Source organism: Neopelma chrysocephalum, unplaced genomic scaffold, assembly GCF_003984885.1.
Source record: "Neopelma chrysocephalum unplaced genomic scaffold, ASM398488v2 Primary Assembly neopelma1_122, whole genome shotgun sequence".
Taxonomy (NCBI): Eukaryota; Metazoa; Chordata; class Aves; order Passeriformes; family Pipridae; genus Neopelma; species Neopelma chrysocephalum.
This window is the reverse complement of record NW_020897784.1, coordinates 1,228,631-1,249,572: the sequence shown is the minus strand read 5'-3', so window position 1 is coordinate 1,249,572 and position 20,942 is coordinate 1,228,631. Positions and strand designations below refer to the sequence as shown.

The window sequence follows — 20,942 nt, the reverse complement described above, 5'->3', positions numbered from 1 at the left end:
AATGTAATAGCATGGAATTACATGCAGTGGCTGAAAAAACAAATCAAATGTTAGGAACTATTAAGAAAGGAATAAATAAAGCAGATATAAAGGCAGCATTAAGTTCATGTTGTGCCTCTGTATAGATTATTAGTATGTGCATTCCTATTTCTACCATCTCAAAAAAACGTAGTTAAGAGAAAGAGATGGGGAAATAACAGCAAGAAGATGAAAATCATTGAATGGTTTCTATACCAGGAAAGATCAAAACTGTCTATGATTTTTTCTGACTGATGGAAAGCCACGAGCACAGATTGAGGGATCCAAAATTTTATGTAAAATGGGATTAGGAATGTTTATTTTTTCCCACAAGGAAGAATTAAAGAACATCAGCGTTTTAAAACTTTTTTTTTCCATTCTGTGTAAAATTCAGCTGTGGAACTAATTGCTGTAGGACATAGCTCATACCAAAAGCTTCGTTGTGTTCAGAATCTGTGTGATGGGTGCAAGTTCTAACTCTAAATTAAGCTCCAGATCACCAGGCTCTAGGATGGGTGAATGATATAAAGAACAATTTAAAAAGCATTAGTTGCTACAGGTGAGAGTCAAGAAGAGAAAGTAAGATAGGGGAGAATTAATAAGGCCAAATACCTTCTCAAACATTAAAGCAATAGTTTTAAAATGAAAATCCAGCGCTTTTTAGGAGGCTCAGTAATACCACCCTGCAGAAATGGTGGGCAATTCTGCTTTGTATTTAGTGGAATTTTATTGAATGTTTGGATAACTTACTGCAGTGGCATGAAGATTATATTTCATAGCATGCTCTAAACCAGAAGAAAGCATATGTATATATGTAGGATGTCACCTTGCTAATCCAGGAGGGTTTGGAGCATTTTTCTATTCCTGGCTCTCAGTAGCCTGAGCTGATACATGTGACTGATCCCAGCGTCGAGGTGTTCGTGCAAGGAATGGATTTCCAAACCATCTTTGTGGTTTGCACTGGATTTTCTTTTCTCTCTTGGATGGCTGACAAACAGAATTTGACCTTCGCAGCCCTAAATGGTTTGTCTTTTCAATGGATATCAGTTGCATTATTCTGAACAAGCATTCCCTCGTGCTGAAAAAGATAAGTGGTAACTGTGTCCGTCTCTCAGTGAGAGACTTCGGGGCCATGCCAACCTGTATGGCACCAGAGCCAGGGTTTGAACTTCAGAGCATATTGCACAAGTTATTTTTGATCCCTTATTAATAGCTGCTATAGAAGGAGCCCCGTGCTTATGGCCCTATGTCTTATAAGGATTCCGGGTATTGGCTTCTCCTTGCTTCTCCTCAGTCCACACAATCCATTCTTTTCCGTTTAGTTAAGGTGCTCTTAGTCTGAAAGAAAATTGTTCAACACTGCAGAAAGTGAGCAAGGAACAAAGAATTGATTGTAACCCTTGGGAGGGGATCCATGTGCTGACAGCATGCCCAGCTTCCTGCAGATTGTGCTCGGGACTTCAATTCAAGCCCTGGCCTAAACAAGAACTGCTGCATTAGGGGAAAATAAGGCATTTTAATGTAATCTGATTCCAGGATTACCTTTTAAATTACAGTGTTGTGGTGATGAAACAAACCCTCACAGTCTTGGAGATTTGGGGATCAACCTGTTGTTGACAAAGCTACCAGCTTTTTTTTAATATATAATTTATTTATTTTAATCATAGAATGAGGGAATCATTAATGTTGGAAAAGACCTCCAAGATCATCAAGTCCAACCTTTGACCAAACACCACCTTGTCAACTAGACCATCTCATATAAGTGCCACATCCAGTTCTTTCTTGAACACCTCCAGGGATGGTGGCTCCACCACCTCCCTGGGTAGCCCCTTCCAATGCTTAATGACCCTTTTTTAAAAAATATTCTTCCTGATGTCCGACCTGAACCTCCTTTGGTGCAGCTTGAGGCTGTTTCCTCTTGTCCTGTCCCTTGTTACCTGGGAGAAGAGCCTGACCCCCATCCTGCTAATGTGTTACTCTGGCCTGATGTCAGTCTCTAACCACTCACCCCTTCTCCAGTCTGTCTAAGCTGGATTCCTCATGCTTTGGCTTCTTGTAGCAGTGCTTGGATAGTTCTCCTTCTGTGGTGTGATGCTGAAAGCTGCATCTCTTCTGCTGCCATTTGTTCAGCCTGTTGCCATTTGCCCACAGACCAGTCTGGGCTGTCTTGGTGGTGGGGACAGGCAGCTGCACTTGGAGAGTTCCAGGCGTGGCTGGAACAGGTCACAGAAGCCCTTCTGAGCCAGTCCTCTGCACTAAGGCATGACCAGGTTTATCAGAGCTCTTTCCAAAAGAGTTATCTAATCCCTTCCTAAACATCTTCACAAAGAGCTTGTCTGCACCTCCTTTGGAAGCCTGCTCCAGGGCCTGGCAAGCTGAGCAGTTAGAATCATGGAATTCCAGAGTGGCTTGGGTTGGAAGGGACCTTTAAGCTCATCTTGTTCCACCTCCCTCCCATGGGCAGGGACACCTTCCACTAGCCCAGGTTACTCCAAGCCCTGTCCAACCTGGCCTTGGACACTTCCAGGGATGGAGCAGCCACAGCTTCTCTGGGCAACCTGTGCCAGGGCCTCACCACCCTCACAGGGAAGAATTCCTTCCCAATATCCCATCTAATCCTGTCCTCTGGCAGTGTGAATCCGTTCCCCCTTGTCCTGTCACTCAGGGCCCTTGTCCAAAGTCCCTCTCCAGCTCTCTTGGAGCCCCTTTAGGCACTGGAAGGTACCATAAGGTCTCCCCAGGCAGCCCCCAGTTACCCAGTGGGGATGGTAATGCAAAATTCAAAGTGATAGTATCAGTCATTGATGCTGTAACAACATATGAGTAAATGCTGTGTTGAAGGATGAAGATCCCAAGGAAGCAGCTTGAGGGCTCTGGGGGCCAGTGTGAGATCTGTGGCACAGCAGGGCTGGTGCTGCTCTCACCTAGTCAGTGATTTTCTCTGGTGCTGTGTCTTTTTTGTCCTTGTTCTGCCTCTAGAGTCTCCCACTTAAATGTAGGAATGTTCATATTTTGCTTTGTTGCAAGAACATTTGTCAGGGACACTTTGAGACTGGGCTCTGCTCCCCGCAGTTCTCTGCCTTCTCCGCTTTGGTTTCATCCCACACCAGTAAAACATGATCCCTGGTTCTTATTTTTGCTGAACAGGAGGGCCAGAGCTGGTCCCCATTAGTCTGTTCTGATGAATCCTTCACACAAGTGTTTCCAGAGGCGCAGGGAACTGCAGGCTTTGAGATCCTGGGCTTCCCTGCACAGTCCCATCCCTGCTGTGCAGCTGCAGTGGGTTGGGGTGGCAGCAGTGGGGAGTGGATGTGGAGTGAGCATCCTGCTCTCCCCAAAGCTTTTACAACTTGTTCTCTTTTTATCTTTCTGAAATCTTCTTTAGCAGTTTATTTCTGGGGTACCCTACAAATAGCATAAACTGTATTTGTGATACCACAGAAATCCATAAGAAATGCTTTTGGGAAATGGGGAAGTTGTTTGGGCTTCTTGGTTTTGCAGGTTTTTTTTCTTTCTTGTTTTGAGGTTTTTTGCATTTTTTTTAAGTTAAGCTTTTTCCCATTCATGTCTACCACATCTTTCTTAGTTGTGGAGACTAGAATTTCTTATAATACGGTAAATCTGCTGCATTACATAGGGGCCTAATAATATTTTCTGGTTTGTTTTGTTCCTATCCACGTAATTTCTAGAATTTGCTTTGATTTCTGAGCTTGGAGCTGATGTTTTCCTACAGCTATTTGTTATAATCCTAAGAGCTTTTCCCTGAACACAGTAATAAGCTCAGAGCCTTTCATTTTGTTACGTGACGTTAGGTGTATTTTGTGCCTGTGATTCACTCTGCAGTGATCTCACTGCATTTCATCTGCACTTGCTCAGTACTGTAAGGTTCTTCAAGTTTGTCGTTTTCTTTACCCTCTTGAATAGTTTCATCAGCAAACTTTGCCTCACTAATCACCTCTTCTTCTTCATCACCTCACCTCCTCAAATGTCCTTATGTAATACATTTGGTGGCACAGACCTTGGGAGAGCTTTCTGCAGAGATCCCCAGGAAGGATCTGTCACATATTCTGGTCTCCCCATCATGAAAATACGTTTAGTCTTGCCAGAAGCGTCCCTCTTACCCAGGCAACTCAGTGGCTTTAGGAGCCTCGGAGAGGGGCCTGGTGAGAAGCCTTTAGAAGTCTCTGTGGATAGAATCATGGCATCTCCTGAGTTGGAAGGGACCCACAAGGCTCATCAAGTCCACACCCTGGCTCTGCACGGGACAACCCAAAAAATCACACCATGTATGTGAGGTGAATGTCTTGTAGCACCTGGATCTTCCTTCCCTTTGTGCTTATTTGCCCTTCGAAGGACTCCAGTGCCTTTCTGTCACAAGACTTCTCTCTATGAAAGCCTTGGTGGATCTTTTTCAAAATAGCACAGTTTCCCATGGACTCTTCAGTATTGTGTCATTGGCTGATGTAACCCCAGCAGCTTGGTTCTTCTTGGCTTTGATGAGATCTCCCTTCTATTCTAGGAGTTTCCTCACGTCCCACTGACTCCTTCTTTCCATCTTCTAAGCCATACACTGAGACACTTGACACTTGTACGTTTGTCTGGTGCTACACCAGGGGAGGTTGGATATTAGGAAAAGGTTCTTCTCCCAGAAGGTGGTTGGGCACTGGAACAGGCTCCTCAGGGAAGTGGTCACAGCCTCAAACCTGCCAAAGCTCAAGGAACGTTTGGACAATGCTCTCGGGGACATGGTGGGATTGTTGAGGTGTTCTGTGCAAGGCCAGGAGTTGGACTCCATGATCCTTGTGTCTGCCTCCTAACTCAGGACATTCCATGATTCTGTGATACACATGGCCTTGACATGGTTTCCAAGAGGCTGCCCAAGCAGTCCTGCTGTCCAGCTCCTAATCTGAGCTGTTGTGTTTCTGGAGCCTCTCAGTCCATCCATCTTCTCTTGGCCATCATCGTCCATCCATCCATCCGTCCATCCATGTGCCTCGCTCTTGCTTCAAGCTGGGAACTCAGTGGTGCATCCATGGTCTTGGGGACCTGTAGTCATATTCCCAGTGAGACAGACCCAGAATTGCTCTCCCAAGCATCAGCTCACTGCTTCCTCCTGGGAGCTCTTCCTTCACAGCTGGCACAGAGATGGGACTGCAGTGGGATCCCTCTGCAAGTCCTCTTGCATAATACTCTTTGCATCTCTTTCCTCTTCAGCAGAAATCTTACAATCATAGAATGGTTTGGGTTGGAAGGAGACCTTGAAGATCATCTAGTTCCAATGCCCTTGCCCTGGGCAGGGACACCTTCCACTACCCCAGATTGCTCCAAGCCCCGTCCAACCTGGTCTTGAACACTTCCAGGGATGGGGCAGCCAGAATTTCCCTGAGGAACCCATTCCAGTGCCTCACCACCCTCACAGTAAAGAAGTTTTTCCTAATGTCCAATCTAAATCTACTCTCTTTCAATTTGAACCCATTCCCCCTTGTCCTGTCACTCCAGGGTCTTGTAAATAGTCTCTCTCCATCTTTCCTGTAAGTTCCCTTCAGGTACTGTGAAGCCACAATTAGGTCACCCTGAAGCCTTCTCTTTCCAGGCTGGACAATCCCAATTCCCTCAGCCTTTCCTTATAGCAGAGGTGCTCCATCCCTCTGATCAAGTCAGTGGCCTCCTCTGGACTGGGGTGATCTCCTCAGAAGTGAGACTGTTTCATGGCTCTGGCAGCTCTGTTTTGTCAGCAAACCTTGCCCTCTCCTAAATTTCTCCTATTCACCATCCAGGTTGGAATGTGCTGTTCCTGAGGATTGCCTGTGCCACCCACCTGTAGGGCAGACTCATGCTCAGGTGATACAAGGAAATAAAGAGGGAATTCCCCATCCTGCAGCTGGACTTCCACCAGATTTAATTCAGGGATGAGTAAGTGCTGTAGTTCCCCGGTGAGCCCAGGCAGCTCCTGGCTGCTGCTCCTGGTGGTTGCAGGGATGCAGAGTTTGCTCTCCCTGCCACCCCTTCCTTTGCTGGATATGTCCATTGCTCTCACCATTTCTGGCTACGACCTTTTTTTGGCTCTGCCAGCCAGGGCTGTGTGACACTTTGGAAGTCCTGATAGGGCACTCAGTCAGAGTTCACAGGGGCTGCCAGGATCTGAGCCCTACAGGGCATGTGTACGGCGTCGGGGCAATAACTGGGTTTATGTTACTCCTAGGAAAACATAAAAGTTTGTATCAGGTCTGTATTTCTTTGATCACAGAGACCACAGTTCATTAGACTCAAAATGTCATTCATGCCACCAGGGAAAGGTGACACTTTAGTTGTGTCCATCTTTCAAACTCTCAGGATATCTGGTGTCGTGCTCTGACAAGGGTCGGTGCACGGCCTCATCCTTCATGTGCACAGCGCTCAGTTACTCTGTGTGAGGGTCTCACAGGGAACTGGCATTCAAGCAGCTCTTGTCCCTCTGCAGTGACTTCATCCCACAGGTCATTTTCTTTAATAGCTCAGTGTTCTCTGTACCATATTTGCCACTACCTCTCTTTTCCATGGGCAGGATGGACCCCCTGCCCTCTCTTTGCACTGCTGCTGGCAGCAGGAGGGGGCTGTGCTTAGAAACCAGCAGTGAAGGATTTTGTTACTGGTGGCCAGGCTGAGATTTGCTTTAGTTTGTTTCCTACAGGATTAAAAAAACCCCAAAGACACTTTCCTGTGGACTGAGCAGCCCTGATAGTGTCAATTGACTTTTTTCTTCTTTTTTTTTCTCCTGTGGATAAAGGCAAGTTCTGATGAACTTTGCCTGAAAGTGTAGTTGGCATTTGAAAACTAATGGAAATCGGATTCTCAAACATAGATCTTTTCCAATATTGGGAATTCTTGAAGAGATTTTTTACCTCTGCTCTGGAGACAGGTTAGGAAAGCTGTGAGTGCTCAGCCTGGAGAAGAGAAGGCTCCAGGGAGACCTTAGAGCCCCTTCCAGTGCCTAAAGGGGTTCCAAGAGAGCTGGAGAGGGACTTTAAACAAGGGCCTGGAATGACAGGACAAGGGGTATTTCTGTACTTAGCCACTGCTTTCATCATCTTTGCCTTTACTTAGTGCTACCTGGGCGCTCCTGGCATTCACAGGAGCTCATGGAACAACTTCTACGTGAGCTTTGGTGTCTGTAAGTTAGAGTTGGTTTCTGTGAAAGCAGTACTGGTTCTGGAGGGACTTGGGTGCTTTCTCTGTTGACAAATCTATCTTTCCCTGGGCCAAGGTCAGTGTGAACTGTCTGTCTTGACATGAACAAGATGTTATGTGGCAGCTTAAGGCTATCTCTGTCCTGCCCTTCCTGCTGCTCCTGTCGTGTGCCTTTCATACCAGTGCCAGGGCTTGTCTGGTCCCATTGTGAGCCAGTTTAGCTCCTGGATCTGTTCACTGAGGTATCAAATGAGTTATCAGTGACCTTGGTGGGGCAGAAGCTCTGCTGGCAGGGTGTAAGGCTGGGCAGGGTGAGGGCAGCCCTGGCTTCAGCAGAGCTTGCTGCAAGGCCCTGCCATGGGAGAGGCTAAAGAAAGCCTGGAGTGACTGGCAGAGATTTCTCTGTGTGCCTTTGAGGTCTCTAGTTAGGCAACACAAATCTCACCTTCAGTTTGCCAAGTTGGAGCTAAACGCATTTGCAACTGTTTTTCCATGTCTCTGACCAGGTAAGAGAAGACCTGGAGAGACTCTTCCCATAGAGGATTGAGTGCTGGAGCAGAGAGGCCCTGCCTTGTCTTCCCACCCCACCTTGCCCTTCCAGCGGGTGTGGGGTGAGTGGAGCCACCTTGCCAAGTGGGCTGCAAAGTGATTTTACATTTTTACCCCCATTATTGACAAGGTGAGTTTCCATTTAGCCTTGGCTGTTCTGCACTGCTCTGCCACTGCAAGGCAGCAGGACAAATGTCAGCCCTGGGCTGCAGGAGACCTTGTTGGTTTGGCTGCAGCTGATCTAAGGCTGCATCTTGGAAGTTTAGAATATGTTTATGTAATAGAGCTGATGGCAGAAAACACATCTATATTTGCTTGTGTTGTAGAAGTGCCTTTAGGAACTGCACTAAATAGTGCAGTGTAACCCCTGATGGAGCACTTGCAAGGGCAAAGGTGTTGTTAGCAGAACATTTCTTTGCTAAGCAAACCTGCAGTAGCTGAATTTCCATTTTCCACACAGGAGTGAAATGCTTGTGAGCTTTCTAATTATGAAATGTAGAGTTATTTCAGGCAGGAACAAAAATTTCAGTAATTTAAGGGCAAGATTTTATATAGACTGTCTTGATCCAGTGCCAGGGAGTGCTGGCTGAGTGGGAGAGAAATTACATACTTAGTGGTCAGAATGACTAAACTGGTGAGACTTGAAAAGCCAGTCCTGCTCCACACCATTAGAAAACTGACAGTCCCTGCTTTTTAGCGACAGAAAGACTTTATTTTTAGTGTTGGCACTTGATCACGTACTGGACTCATTTCAAGCTCTTCTCAGATAGTACAAAGCATTAGCCTCCGACTGCTGTTGAAATAATGGGTATTAAAAATCATGTTGGAATTAGTGGGATGAAGATGATGAAAAGGAAGGGAGTAAGATGATGATCTAGATTGGATTTTGAAGTCAGTCCCACATGGCCTGGCACTGGTTTAGGGCTGCGTTCTGGTCTGTGAGTGCAAATGGCAAACCAGGCCAGCGGCTGCAGAGGAGGAGCACTGTGGAAGTGGAAGTCACTGGGAAATCAGGGCCTGGTTTGGATGGGAGGTGAATTCAGTGCAGGTTGTTAGACACATGGAGGCACAAATACTCTGAGGCTCACAGAGGTTCATAGGATCATAAAATGTCCTGAGCTGGAAGGGACCCACAGGGATCATCAAGTCCAACTCCTGGCACAGGACACCCCAGCAATCCCACCCTGTGCCTGAGAGCACTGTCCAAACACTCCTTGAGCCTTGGCAGGGTCACTGCCCTGCTCACAGCACCAAGGTTGTGCATAAGGGTTGGTCCCTGTGGCTCTTTGCATAGTGAATTCCCTGTCTGTGGTATGTGCTGAGCTTCCTGGCTTTGCCAAGATGCTGTTTGATTACAAAGGTTAAATGAGGGCCAAAAGCTGGCAATCCTGCATGAGCCTGAGCCTGGTGTCCTAGCAGGAGTTAAAGCAGGGCAATTTAGCTTTCTTCCCCTTTCCCTCCCATTTCAGTAACACAGAGTGTGAGTGTCCAGCTGACCTTCTCTTTCCTTCCAGCAGTGGCTCTTTCTCCCACAGAAGCCGAGCTGGAAGCTCTGGCTTGCCAAGGGCTGCCTTGGTGAGCACAGCTCCTGTCCAGCCACGGGGAAGTGAAGTGTGGTGCCTCAGCACTCACTGGCAGCACCATCGTGCAGCTCACGCAGGATCCTGGTAGTTGTAAAGAATTCCACAGACATTTAGCCAAGCCATCTCTGGTTTAATGCATCAGGTATTTACATCTACCTCCTTGTAAATAAGCTGATTGCCCCGGTGCACATATGAAGGCGTGGGGAGTTTTAAAATGTGGCTTCTATTCAAAGCACTTCTCCCCCTGACATTTTGTGCTGCTATTTCATCTTGGAAATGCTACGTTCATGACATAATTATGCCTTTGCATGTATTTCTCTTTTCCCTTGTGCTCTGCTGCGTTTTTTGTTGTGCTAATCATTGTAAGAGATTTGTTGTTGGTTTCTTTTGATGACTGGCATGGATACTGCTGAGTACTTCTAGTTGTTGTGAGTTTTTTTCCAATGGAAAAATCTGACATAATCCATATCTCTCTTCCTGCTTACACGAGAAGTATGACTCAACTGCTGTTAAAAAAAATGAAGCTCCATAGCTAATTAATCAGACTAGAAAATGAACCTTTTTATCTCATTTTGCTCCCTTTCCCCCTGCTCTCTTTAAAGCAGAATTTACCTCTTTCTTCTGGTTGTTTCAGGATTAGATTTGCTCAAGGCTTTTAAAGCATAAAGATTTTAGAACTGGGCTCGTGGTGCAGAAGCGCCCGTGCAGGGTGTTGAGGCAGAGGACACACAGAAGCTGGGGCTGAGGACTGAGAAGGGCAGGTGCAGAAGCTCTGTGGTGTTGTAGGAGCAGCAGTATGAGCTGTTTGTTGTTCCCCAAATCACTGGCAAGTGTAATCTATGCTGCCAGAGATACGGGATTACTTGGAGGTGGAATTTTTGGTAGTGCCGGTTCTGACAGAAGCCCCTTAAGAGCAGAGCTGTGATCATGGGACACCATGGCAATGTCAAACCTTCCAGTGCCGACAGGCCGAGTGGTGACAGTTGCCAGGCTATTTTGGGAGGCTTTTCTCTTTGTTTTCTGTGAACTCCTCTCTCTGTGCTCCCAGATTTAACCCCGCTGCTGTTCAGCTGTCATCGGCCTTGCCTTCGTTTGTGGGTTTGAGGTGTATGTTGACATCATGTATTACTCTTGCTTTGCATTCAGTGGAGGATTGGCTCCCTCCATCTCCTAGCCAACCTTGTTCCATATATTTTAGACTTATGACAGGAGAACAGTAGAGAAGTGAGTCTTGTTATTTAATCCCTTTGACACTGTCATGACTGGATGACTGAACTGCCCTGCCAGTGCTTCCAACCCTGTGTGTACCAGCTAATGGTGCTGCTGGTGTCAGTGTCAGCCTCTGATTTGCAGCAACTCTGTAACCATTTCCAAAACTCCTCAAAGTGTTCTAGTTACACCAATCTTATAGGAAAAGGTTGTGGTAAAGAAAACCCTCTCAAAGTTCAGGTTGAGTAGTGACCTGATAGATTTTGGCTCTTGGAGGGTTCTCTTGTGACTCCTGGTCAGTCATGGAGGGTGGGATTCTTCTCACCCTGGTGTCAGTGGATCTCTGCTGGTCTGCAGGCAGGGGGAAAGGACAGGTACTGTGAGAGTGGTGCATCCACCCAGCTTGGGCAGAGAATGCCCTGGGTATCTCTGTCTCTTTACCCTTTGAAAATGTGGATGAAACTAATCTTGTGCAAAGCAAGGTGTGGGAGCACATGGCAGCAAGCTGGGCTTAAACCTGCTCGAGCTCTTGTAGGGGTCTCAGACTGAATTTGAGCTGCACTTGCATGCACTCAGAAACCATCTTGCTTTGAGATTAGTGCTTTTTATGGCCTGTACTCACTCTGGCTCTTCATTTAGCACAGAGAAAACCTTTCAATCCATGTGAGCGTGATGTCCCCCCTTGGTTTGTATGAACAAACCCCACTTTTTTCACTCCATACCTGATGCAGAATTTTGTGTAGCTCATGGGTGGTGCAGCCTGTGCCACCCAAATGAGTCTACATCAGGTTTCCAGCATAAGGACATCATGTAAGAGGAGAAAGCCAGAGGCTTGGGCACATAAAGCATCAAAGCTGTGGAGGTGAGTCAGGTCTGGATCAAAACAGCTGCAGACACAGGACACAAATCTGTGTCTTCTAGTCTTTTCCCACAGTTAAAGATTTCCCTGGATTTTCAAAGAATAAATATAAGTGGCTGTGCTTGTATGTATGAACATATATGCACATGCACAGGTTAATACACACACACATCCACAGCCTGGAATGGTGAGGAGAATTCACTGCAGACCCTGCCTTGTGCTAGAGGCATTAGATTAGGAGTCTCCTGAGGTCCTTTCCAACTGCAGTGATTCCATGATGTATCTGTTGCTATTCTGTCCCTGACTGGCACTGGGGTGTGTTGAGGGCTGGCTCCTCTTTAAGCAATAGCAGATGGTCCCTGCTCTGAGCATCTCAGCATCTAAACTATAAACTGTTTCACCATATGCAAGAATGGAGTGGCTTTCTGGGCACGCTGACATATGGGTCCTGAAGATCAGTGCAGGAATGATGGATGTAGGATTGTATGGAAGCATCTCAGAGGTGTTTGTTAATACTCAATACTCAAGAGTTGCAGAAATTGGGACCAGGGAGGGAAGCAAACCATGGGGAGGGCTGGATGTGTAAAGAACTTTGAAGATGGTTCAACACTTGACTTCTGGACTGGAGGAGAGTTTGGTAAAAGAATTAATAATAGGGGTTTCAGGAGCAATCTGATTTAAGAGTAGCATTTTGCACAGACCAAGAGGTACCATAGTTGTAGGAGGTTCCAGAGACAAGTATTTACTGGAGTAATGAAGAAGAGCTGAAGCAAAGGCCTCTCCTGGCCTGGCATCTCTCATACTCCATTTAAAAAGCCAGCATGTGCCTGACCAGGCAGTTTACGTGTTGCATTTATGTGTGACAAGTAGAACTGCCAAGTATGATTTCCATGTGGGAACCATGGGGATAGCTACCCAAGGATCTGACACGGTAGGATTAGGAGATTTTCACTCTTGTGCACAGAGAAGGCCCTGAAATTGGGTTCTGTCACAAGACTGGTGTATTCATAGTAGAAACACGTAACACAGCAGCCAAGCACGCAGCCCTTTCTGCTTTCCCCTTCTTGCATCTTCCTTCTGCCTTGAGCAAATGCATGGATTCTCTCTCAGAAATCCCAACAACCCCAGAGGGAGCACCAGGGAATTAAATACAGCCAAAATTAACCCACAGCAGTTATTACAGGTTTCCTGGCTGACTGAGTCCAAGCTCTTGCATGCTGCTGCTGCTGCTGCTGCTTCATCCCACGATCATATGACACTGGGGGATGTGACAAACTGTTTGTAAACCAAATGTTGACTCAGTGGGGCTTCAGGGAGCGATGCCACGCGCTCGCAGCTGGGTTCACCCTTCTTATAGGGGTTGTACACACGGTGAGCTCCTCATGCAGGCCCAGGGCAGGGGATGTGCCTGTGCTGCTGAGCAGCTCTGCTGATATCCTGGCAAGAACTGCCCTTCCTGCAAACAGCTGCACTGTGACATGAATGTTGTTTATGTATTTATGTTAAACTACTTAGTATTGGGTAAGCTGTGGAGGAAACAGGTGCCTTCATGTGCCTGTGACAGCACTGTGGATGTGCAGTTATTGCCATGGCTTCTGTGTTCTTCTGGGTTTGTAACCGACTTTCTCCTTGTGGATGTGAAAAGGTGTATTTTTTTAATCTCTCAGCTGATCCCGAGCAATTTCTTAGGAATTTCTCAGGTGGTTTAGTTGCTCTCTTCGCTGCCATCCTGTGTGTATTCAGTATGTAGTGGGAATGTAACACCAGTCCTAGGCTGGGGCTTTGCTAAGTGTGATGCACCCCTAGAAGGTGAGCAGTGTCACACTGTTCACACCTTCCTGGAGCTCAATTCCCGGTCCTCTGAACCCTTCAGTCTCATCCCATCTGGCTCCTTTTCCTCCCTGATCCTCCAGTCTCTGTCCCAGGGGATGCCCAGGAGATAAGCAAAGCAAACCTTTGGCAGGCAGCAGGCGCTGTTGCGTTGCTGATACTCATCAGGAGTTCAGCGGTGCTTGTGCGCTCTGGGTGCTCCAAGGAAGGAGCAAACACAACAACACGATGATAATAATGAGGTTTCATTCAAGATGACGATCAGATTTTGTCTGGTTGCTGGACAAGCCTTGCCAGATGAGCCGAGCTGTGCGGAGTTGCTGTGTCTCGTTTCCTGGTGTCCCCGTTTCGTTACTGTAATGTAAACTTCATGCTCGGGAGAAGAATGCCTTGGCAACAGCTCCTGGCAAAACTCAGGCCTGCAGCGAGTGTCCATGGCTGGAAAGGGCTCCACCTGTTAGCTGAGAGGGGGAAGCTAATCTGCCGTATCTGCAAATTTTAGAAACTGAGCACTTCCTCCCTATGGAAAAACTGCTAAATGCTGGGCTCCTGCCAGGAGCTGGAGGAACACCATGAGCTGGGGATGGAGACTTGCCCAGCAATGCCTGGGATTTAAATCCTGTGAGCCAACTTTCTTTGGGTGGTGAGTGGGTAATTCTGGGCACTGGATGCAGTTTGCATCAAAGACTGCTAAAACTGTAATACATTAGTGCCGTTCCAGCAGCACTTGGAGCTCATCCACTGCCAAGAAAAATACAGGGATGGCAAGAGATTATCCTGCTGAAGATCCACGATGAGAGGGAAAGATACTCACCCTGCACTCCCACCCTGTCACATCGCCCTGAAGGTTATGTTAGAGCTTGTACAGAGAGAGAAGATAAAAAAGGAATTATAAATTTAAAGACAAAATTGCTGTGCTCTGCAGTTAACCTTGCTTTTAGCCTCTCCTACGTGTGAACCAAGCAGCTGGGGGTTAGCAGGACCTAAAACTGAAAGAATTAAGCCTATCCCTGTTTTTTTCTTTATGCCTGATTTCAAGGATGGTTTAGGAGAGGGAGTGTTTCCTCACATGAAGTAACTACCCACCAAAATGGCAACATTACTTCTTGAACCAGCTCTTTTTGACTTTGGCCCCTCCCTTTGGGGCTGGAGAGCAGGAATCTGCTTTGTGACTCTCTTCTCCGAAGTCGTGGTTCTTACCCTGTTCCCAAGGAACACCATATCAAATAAGAGAGGAGAACTCTGCATAGCAATAGATCCTCTCGGGTTACTAAACTTATTCACTCTCCTAAATTTAAGGTTGGAGGATTAATAGTACTTAAAGGAGGACATATCTACCCTTTTACTTCCTCTTTGTCCTCTTCTCCTTCCCCCAGTAACCTCAGGTAACCGAATTGGCTCAGCATGAAGGGGAGCTTTGCCCCCTGAATCCCAGTGGGAGTGTTTTTCTTATGGGCTGGTTCATTCACAGTGCTTTATTTTGGCAGATATGCACAAGAAAACATGCAGCAGAAATTTGGTGGAGAGATATCAGCACTCAGGGCTCTCAAAAATTGTAGATGGGCAAGTGTGTGCCCTGAGTACTTCTAAACAGAGAGAATTTCTGTTCCTTAATTTGTGTCTTGGTAAAATGATGTCATGTATGAAACTATTAACACCATTACTGTGTGTGCAAGTGTGAATTCCCTGGTAAAATATTAGTCTTATTCAGTTGATACCTTAAAAAGACACACAGAAATACATTGAAACCCCTAAAAGCTGCCATTTAATCTGTTATAGCCTTTATAAAGGCTTTTTAACATTCAGATCTGTAGAAATTACCAATTCATTTTCCACGTTGTTGGCCTCATAATTCTTGCTCTGAGATGTGTTAAATATGTCATAGTATATTAAGATGCAAGCAGTGTGTTCTTTTAGGGTATCTGACTAAAAAGTGATGTAAATAATTCTTTGTCTGATAGTTTCTAAAATAAGACCACAATGAGATTTTTCAGAGCTGAGCAGGGGTTACTCAGTACCTCTATTTATCAAATGCCATGTTTGGAAACTCCTTTTCCACCTCACTTTTTCAACTCTCAGTGTAATTAGTAGTATGTAATGATACAACAGTGCAAAAAGTTCTTACATTTTGGTATTTGAGGCAGGCAAGGAATCGTACCTGTCACTTAGGAAACTGTGTTACTCTGCCCTGAGCTCAGTTCTATTCCTATTAGCTCACACTAAAATCAGTATTTGCCAAGCAGCATCCCCTGGCTGGATCACACCCCTTGAGCAGCAGCTTTTCCTTGACCACATGCCTTGAAGAGCCCCTTTTCATGAGCTGCACAAGGGTGGAGTGAGGGTTATTTTTCTTACATATTAAAGAATATGTTGCTGCCCCATTAAGGCCTTACTCCCCCTTTGCACTTGGCTTTCTCCTGGTGGTAAATGCAGGCAGCAGACATGGAATGGCCATGGCTACCTTGGGGAGGGAGCAAGTGCCTGCTGCTGTCAGCACCCACGGAGCCCTGGCACTTTGTCATCATTTTCTCCCTGCAGGAGCCAGGAGAGTCGAATTACTGCAGATTTCGGTGTGGGAACAGGTGGGGGTTGATCCCATTATCCCTGCTGGTTGGAGCATGCATTCCATTGGAACCACGAGGGATGGGACCAGCAGAACAGTGAGGCAACAACAGGCAGAAATTTAAAAGAGTGAGAGGGGCTTGTTTATGCATTTAAACAGATATTTCACTTTAGAGTGCAGTGACTTGAGCGAGAACCGGGCTTTTCCCTTGGCTGATTCCCAGGCTATGCAGATGAAGTAGGTGTGTTTGATGAACAGTGTAAATATAATTCTCTATGAAATACATACAAAGCTCATGCTATAGAGACATTCTTCAGTCTAAATTTAGATTCCCACTCAAGCTGCAGGTAACACTTAAACAAACCCAGCAGAGCAGGAACCGTTCACCTCTCTGCTTTGGCAGAACCCTGCTGATAAAATTCCTCTGTAATGAGGCTCTGGTTCTGTGGGCAGCCAGGAGGGATTGTGCCCAAAAGAAACCACTGTGTGGGCGAACTTTCCTTGGCTATTCTCGGAGCAATATGCTTTTAGATAAAGTCAGCTTTATTTAAGAAGTGATTGGTACTGGTTGTGTTCCCAGGTCAAAATGTAAATAACTCATCAGGAAGTGTAATTTATATGAGGTGTGTTGGGGGAAACTCAAAGTATATCACAATAAATATGGGTGGCCATAAAAAAGAGATGAGCTGTGAGTTTTGCAGGCTCAGTCTTGAATTCCCAAAGAATTGCTCCTTGAACTGAAAAGGGATTATTAGATTCCTCTGTGTGTCCATGTCCACCTCTGTGTGCATCACATCCTTCACCTTCTTGCTGCGTTTCAGTGTGTTGGTACAGACACAAGACACTGACAGTTTGGTTTGTGCAGTTGGCAGGATTATGGAAATCGTGAGTTTATCCTTCTTAGAGTGTGTCTTAACTGTGTGCATACTGGGCATATTAGTTCCCCTGTACAGTAGGAATATTGGGCTTGTGTTTCCTGCCCTCATCACCTGCTGACACTTGGAGGCTCAGTCTGTGCTGCTGGAGCAGGAGGAACTAGTTGCAGCAAGAAAAAAATCCAGATTAGAAAAATTACCCACAGAGAGGAGGGTGAAGCACTGGGGCAGGGACCAGACCAGGCCTGGAGTCTCCATCCCAGCAGACAGTAAAAACTGGCTGGAGCAGGCCTGGGCAACTTGATCTCACACAGATTTAGCCCTGCTTTGAGCAGGGGGTCAGACCAGGGGATCTAAATAAAAGAAGACCAACCCCTTGCTCCTGGTGGTAGAACCTGGTTTGCATCCACATTGCTCAGACCTAACCATGTCTTACCCCATCGTGCTTTGACCCAGAGCTCCTCCAGCCTCAGGGTGATGCTTTTCAGTCCCCAAGATTTTTGGTTTGGGGTTTTATTTTTTTCCCCAGTTCTACTGCCTGAAATAATCTAAGGAAAGCCCCTCAGAGCTGGGTTTGCAGGACAAAACTGTTTTATGCTTGAGGGTGGGACAGTGTTGATGGACTGAGCAGGGTGAATGGAGCCTGCCCAGGTCAGGCTCAGCCATTCTGGATTTGGAGCAGCTCCTGAAGTAAATGACTTCTGGAGTTATGCTTGTGCTTTCCTGACCAAGGATCAGGTAAACCAATCTAAAACAGGGCCAGGAAACACACTGACCCTTCAGCATAGGCTCCAGTCGGGACTGAGCCTGCTCCTGGGACACCTGTCCCCTGTGTTGTCTCATGTTTGCCCAGTACCTGCACTAGGAGTTAGTTAATTCGGAATGTGCCTCCTTGGAGATTTCAAAGCTAGGCTTGTGCATGGCTCTTTGTGAACCAACCAAATGAGGCACAACTCATGTTTGCAGCCTAAACAGCTAGTTTGGGATTGTACTTGGAATCATGGAGTATCCTGAGTTAGAAAAGTCCCACAAGAATCATCGAGTCCAGCTCTACTTGCAATAGGAGTAGAAAGAGCTGGATGTCCTGGTGCAGGATGTGCCTCTCCTTTGACATGAGCAGTGCAGCAGAGGTGAAATGTTAGATAATACAGGATTGTCTCTTTTTGGTGTGTGTGGGGATGTTGGTTAGAGAGGATTCCTCGTTTTCATTCCTTGCTGGGACAGGAATGGATAATCAGTGCTGCTCTTTATAGACAGATCATCTGGGAATCACCCGACTACCATAAGGGATAGATGTGCCCACATTGAGCTGTGCAAAGATATCGAGTGCAGAGATTCTGGAGCAATTCTGACTGTTTCCCTCTCTAGTAATGAGGGATTGGGTTTCTGCCTGTGGATGGACACGCAGTAAAAGCCAGTCCTTGCCCCTCCTGGTCATGCCCAGTGCTTCCCAGCGGAGGCAAACGCATTCGGAGGTATGGATTAAATTGCCAGCTCATCCTTAAACAGCAGCTTCCAGTGAGCTGTACATGCAACGCAGAACGTGCTAGAGCCAGGAATTTGAGGAAGGAGGAATTCCACCCAACAGAACTGCTGAGACTTGAAAATCAAGCTGTGTTTTCTTCTGACAAGTTCAAAGCAGGCTCAGGAATGACTACAGCGGCTCATCAAGGGCTGTCGTTCTCTTCAGCAGCTCACAGGACTGTAGAGCAAACAGGGAAAGTTGTACTGTGTTATACTCAGGAAAACTGAGAGATACTGCTGAATGAAGAAGTTATTAAGTTCTCTAAAACCCCACTTTTGCCCTGGTAAAAGGTGACCTGTACACAGGTGGGCTGCTTTGGTCAGGCTTCTTCAGCTCCTGCTTTCCCTGCCCATCCCTGCCACTAGTGAGGCCTCATTTTGTTCACTATTATGACTTCTTTTCATTGACATTTTGAGGATCAACATAATCTAAATGAGTACACAACTTGCCTTGCTTAGAGGGATTTGATGCCATACCTAAAACTAATAGAGATCCATCATTTCAGCATCCCAGCTGTGGTGAGGTAACAGTGGGGGAGTGAGGAAGGAAACAATTCAATGGTGAGAGGTAAAGCTTGAGAAAATTCAGAGGCTGTCCACCTGGGGAATCTGAGTTACAATTACTTTTTGAAAGTTCACAAATTGATTTGTTTCAGTTCACAAATTGATGCTACCCTAAGCTTTAAGGTGTGCTTGCCCACAGCGTGGATAGTTCAGCCCAGGAATTACCTGCTGCCAATAACCTGCAAGTGGGGGTTGTATGCTTGATTTCATACCAACACCCTGTTTTTTTCTCCCTTCCCTTTCTCTTCAATCCTTCCCTCCCTGCATGTTCACCTCCCCTCCTCCCTCGATGTTCCCCTTCTCTCCTCCCTCAGGCCTGTATTGATGAAAACCTGGACATGGTGAAGTTTCTGGTAGAAAATGGAGCCAATGTGAACCAGCAAGACAACGAGGGCTGGACCCCTCTCCATGCAGTGGCATCCTGTGGCTATCTGAACATAGCAGAGTGAGTGAGTTTCGGGCTATTCCGGGTATTTATAACACTTCCTGTGCCTTTCTCATCGGAGCAGGTACCCAGGTGATGGATACTGTTATACATTTGTATATCTCTTTGGTATAGAAGACAAATTTAAAAATTGATGATGGCTTAGCTTGCCCTTTTTTACAATTTCTTTTCTTTTTAGGGGATAATCAACCAGATTAGTGCAAGAACCTGGGGTATTTAAATAACTATAGAGAAAAGAAAACTATGAGCCCCCAAGCAGGGATCTTGCATTAACAGTGAACATTTTTTAGTCTAGAAATTGGCTAGGAATAAAGTACTCATTTGGTGATTGAACTTGAATGAGAATGCAAATATGTTTTTGGGCTGCCTGCTGCACTGTTTAAGTTGCTCTGAAGCCTTCAGACAAGGTCTGATGTGCTGGTCTGGGTCTCATTCATGTAGGTACTTGATTAGCCATGGAGCCAACGTGGCTGCTGTGAACAGCGAAGGGGAGGTCCCGTCTGACATCGCAGAGGAAGCAGCCATGAAGGACCTGCTTCTGGAACAAGTAAAGAAGCAAGGTAAATCAGGTGTGGGATTGAATATGGGAGAGTTAGAGCCTAAAAATGTCCGTAAGAGAACTCTGCTGGCTTGCTGTCTGTAAGTGAAAAGATCTAAAATCTGGCTCAGGAGACAGCAGACAGATTTTATTTTGCTGTCAGGACAGTGCTGCAGATGCAGGAGGTTTGTGGTGTGTGGTCTCTGCCCTTGGGATTCTTCAAGGCAAGACACCACAGTACTGAAATCTGAATCATTAGATCTGTTTGCTTTTAAAGTGAGATGTAATTCTGACCTCTGGTATCATTAAAAGGTCTTGTTTCACTAAGACTTGATAAAACAGAGGTGAGATTTACAGCACTGCCAAGAGGAGGAAACAGGGTGTGAGTATTCCAGGCCTGGAGTGACCTGCTTTATCCTGATCCTTCCCCAGAGTTCTGCAGCCCATCTGCCATGCTCCCTTTCTCATCAGGTGTGCCTGGCTGAGGGGTTGCTCTCCAGGCTGTCCCTGCACAAACATTCCCAGTAGAAGAATCATCTTGGACCGTGTAGCTGATGTTATAATTAAGAAATGCTTTATTAGTGTGACATTTTCTTCATACCCATGGAATTCATCTGTGAGTCATTAAATGTATGTACATGTGGGTGAGAAGTTTAAATCCTGTCTATGAAGTTCATCAAGAATGTTTTTGAAGGATGCAGTGATGGAACAGGGAACCAAGGAATTTCTGGAACTCCCATCATTGGATGTAATCAAAGCTGCATTCAGCTCTGAGCTATTTGATCTGGGTTTGAAGTTACCCTCCTTTGAGCAGGGATTTGGGCTAGAGATCCCCAAAGATTATTTTCAGTGTGGATTATTTTATGCCTGCAGGTTGATGTGGGGGTTGTTTGCATGCTGGATTGAATCCAGTCCCCTGTCAAATATATTCTGACATATGGTGGTTACTTTATTTTTGAAGCTCCTTTCAGGTGTAGTTAGGGAAGAGATCAGTCCTGTGGTACTTTGTCACCCGTGTTACTGTTCCACAGGTGAGTTTGTAGCTGTTCATCTGAGAGCTGGTTTTCATTTACTGTAGTGCTCCTCTTGGAAAATTGATGCAGGATCAAGTTCCTTCTAAACAAAAACTTCACTTTTTAGTCCAGGGATATTTGTGACAAGGTTATTCTTATTTTGTTCCCCTTTACCATCCCCTTTAATATAAGGTTAAATAGCTCT

At 46.1% G+C, this 20,942-nt stretch overlaps 1 protein-coding gene across 9 annotated transcripts in view; it reads left to right on the top strand.

The window, feature by feature from the left end:
* PPP1R12B (protein phosphatase 1 regulatory subunit 12B) overlaps positions 1–20,942 on the top strand; it is a 129,954-nt gene that overhangs the window by 14,727 nt on the left and 94,285 nt on the right. For all 9 annotated transcript variants that reach the window (XM_027697753.1, XM_027697751.1, XM_027697759.1 and 6 more), the window contains exons 2-3: positions 19,056–19,186; positions 19,628–19,746. In XM_027697753.1, coding sequence (XP_027553554.1) covers positions 19,056–19,186; positions 19,628–19,746 — 250 coding nt within the window. The remainder of the gene's footprint in view (positions 1–19,055; positions 19,187–19,627; positions 19,747–20,942) is intronic.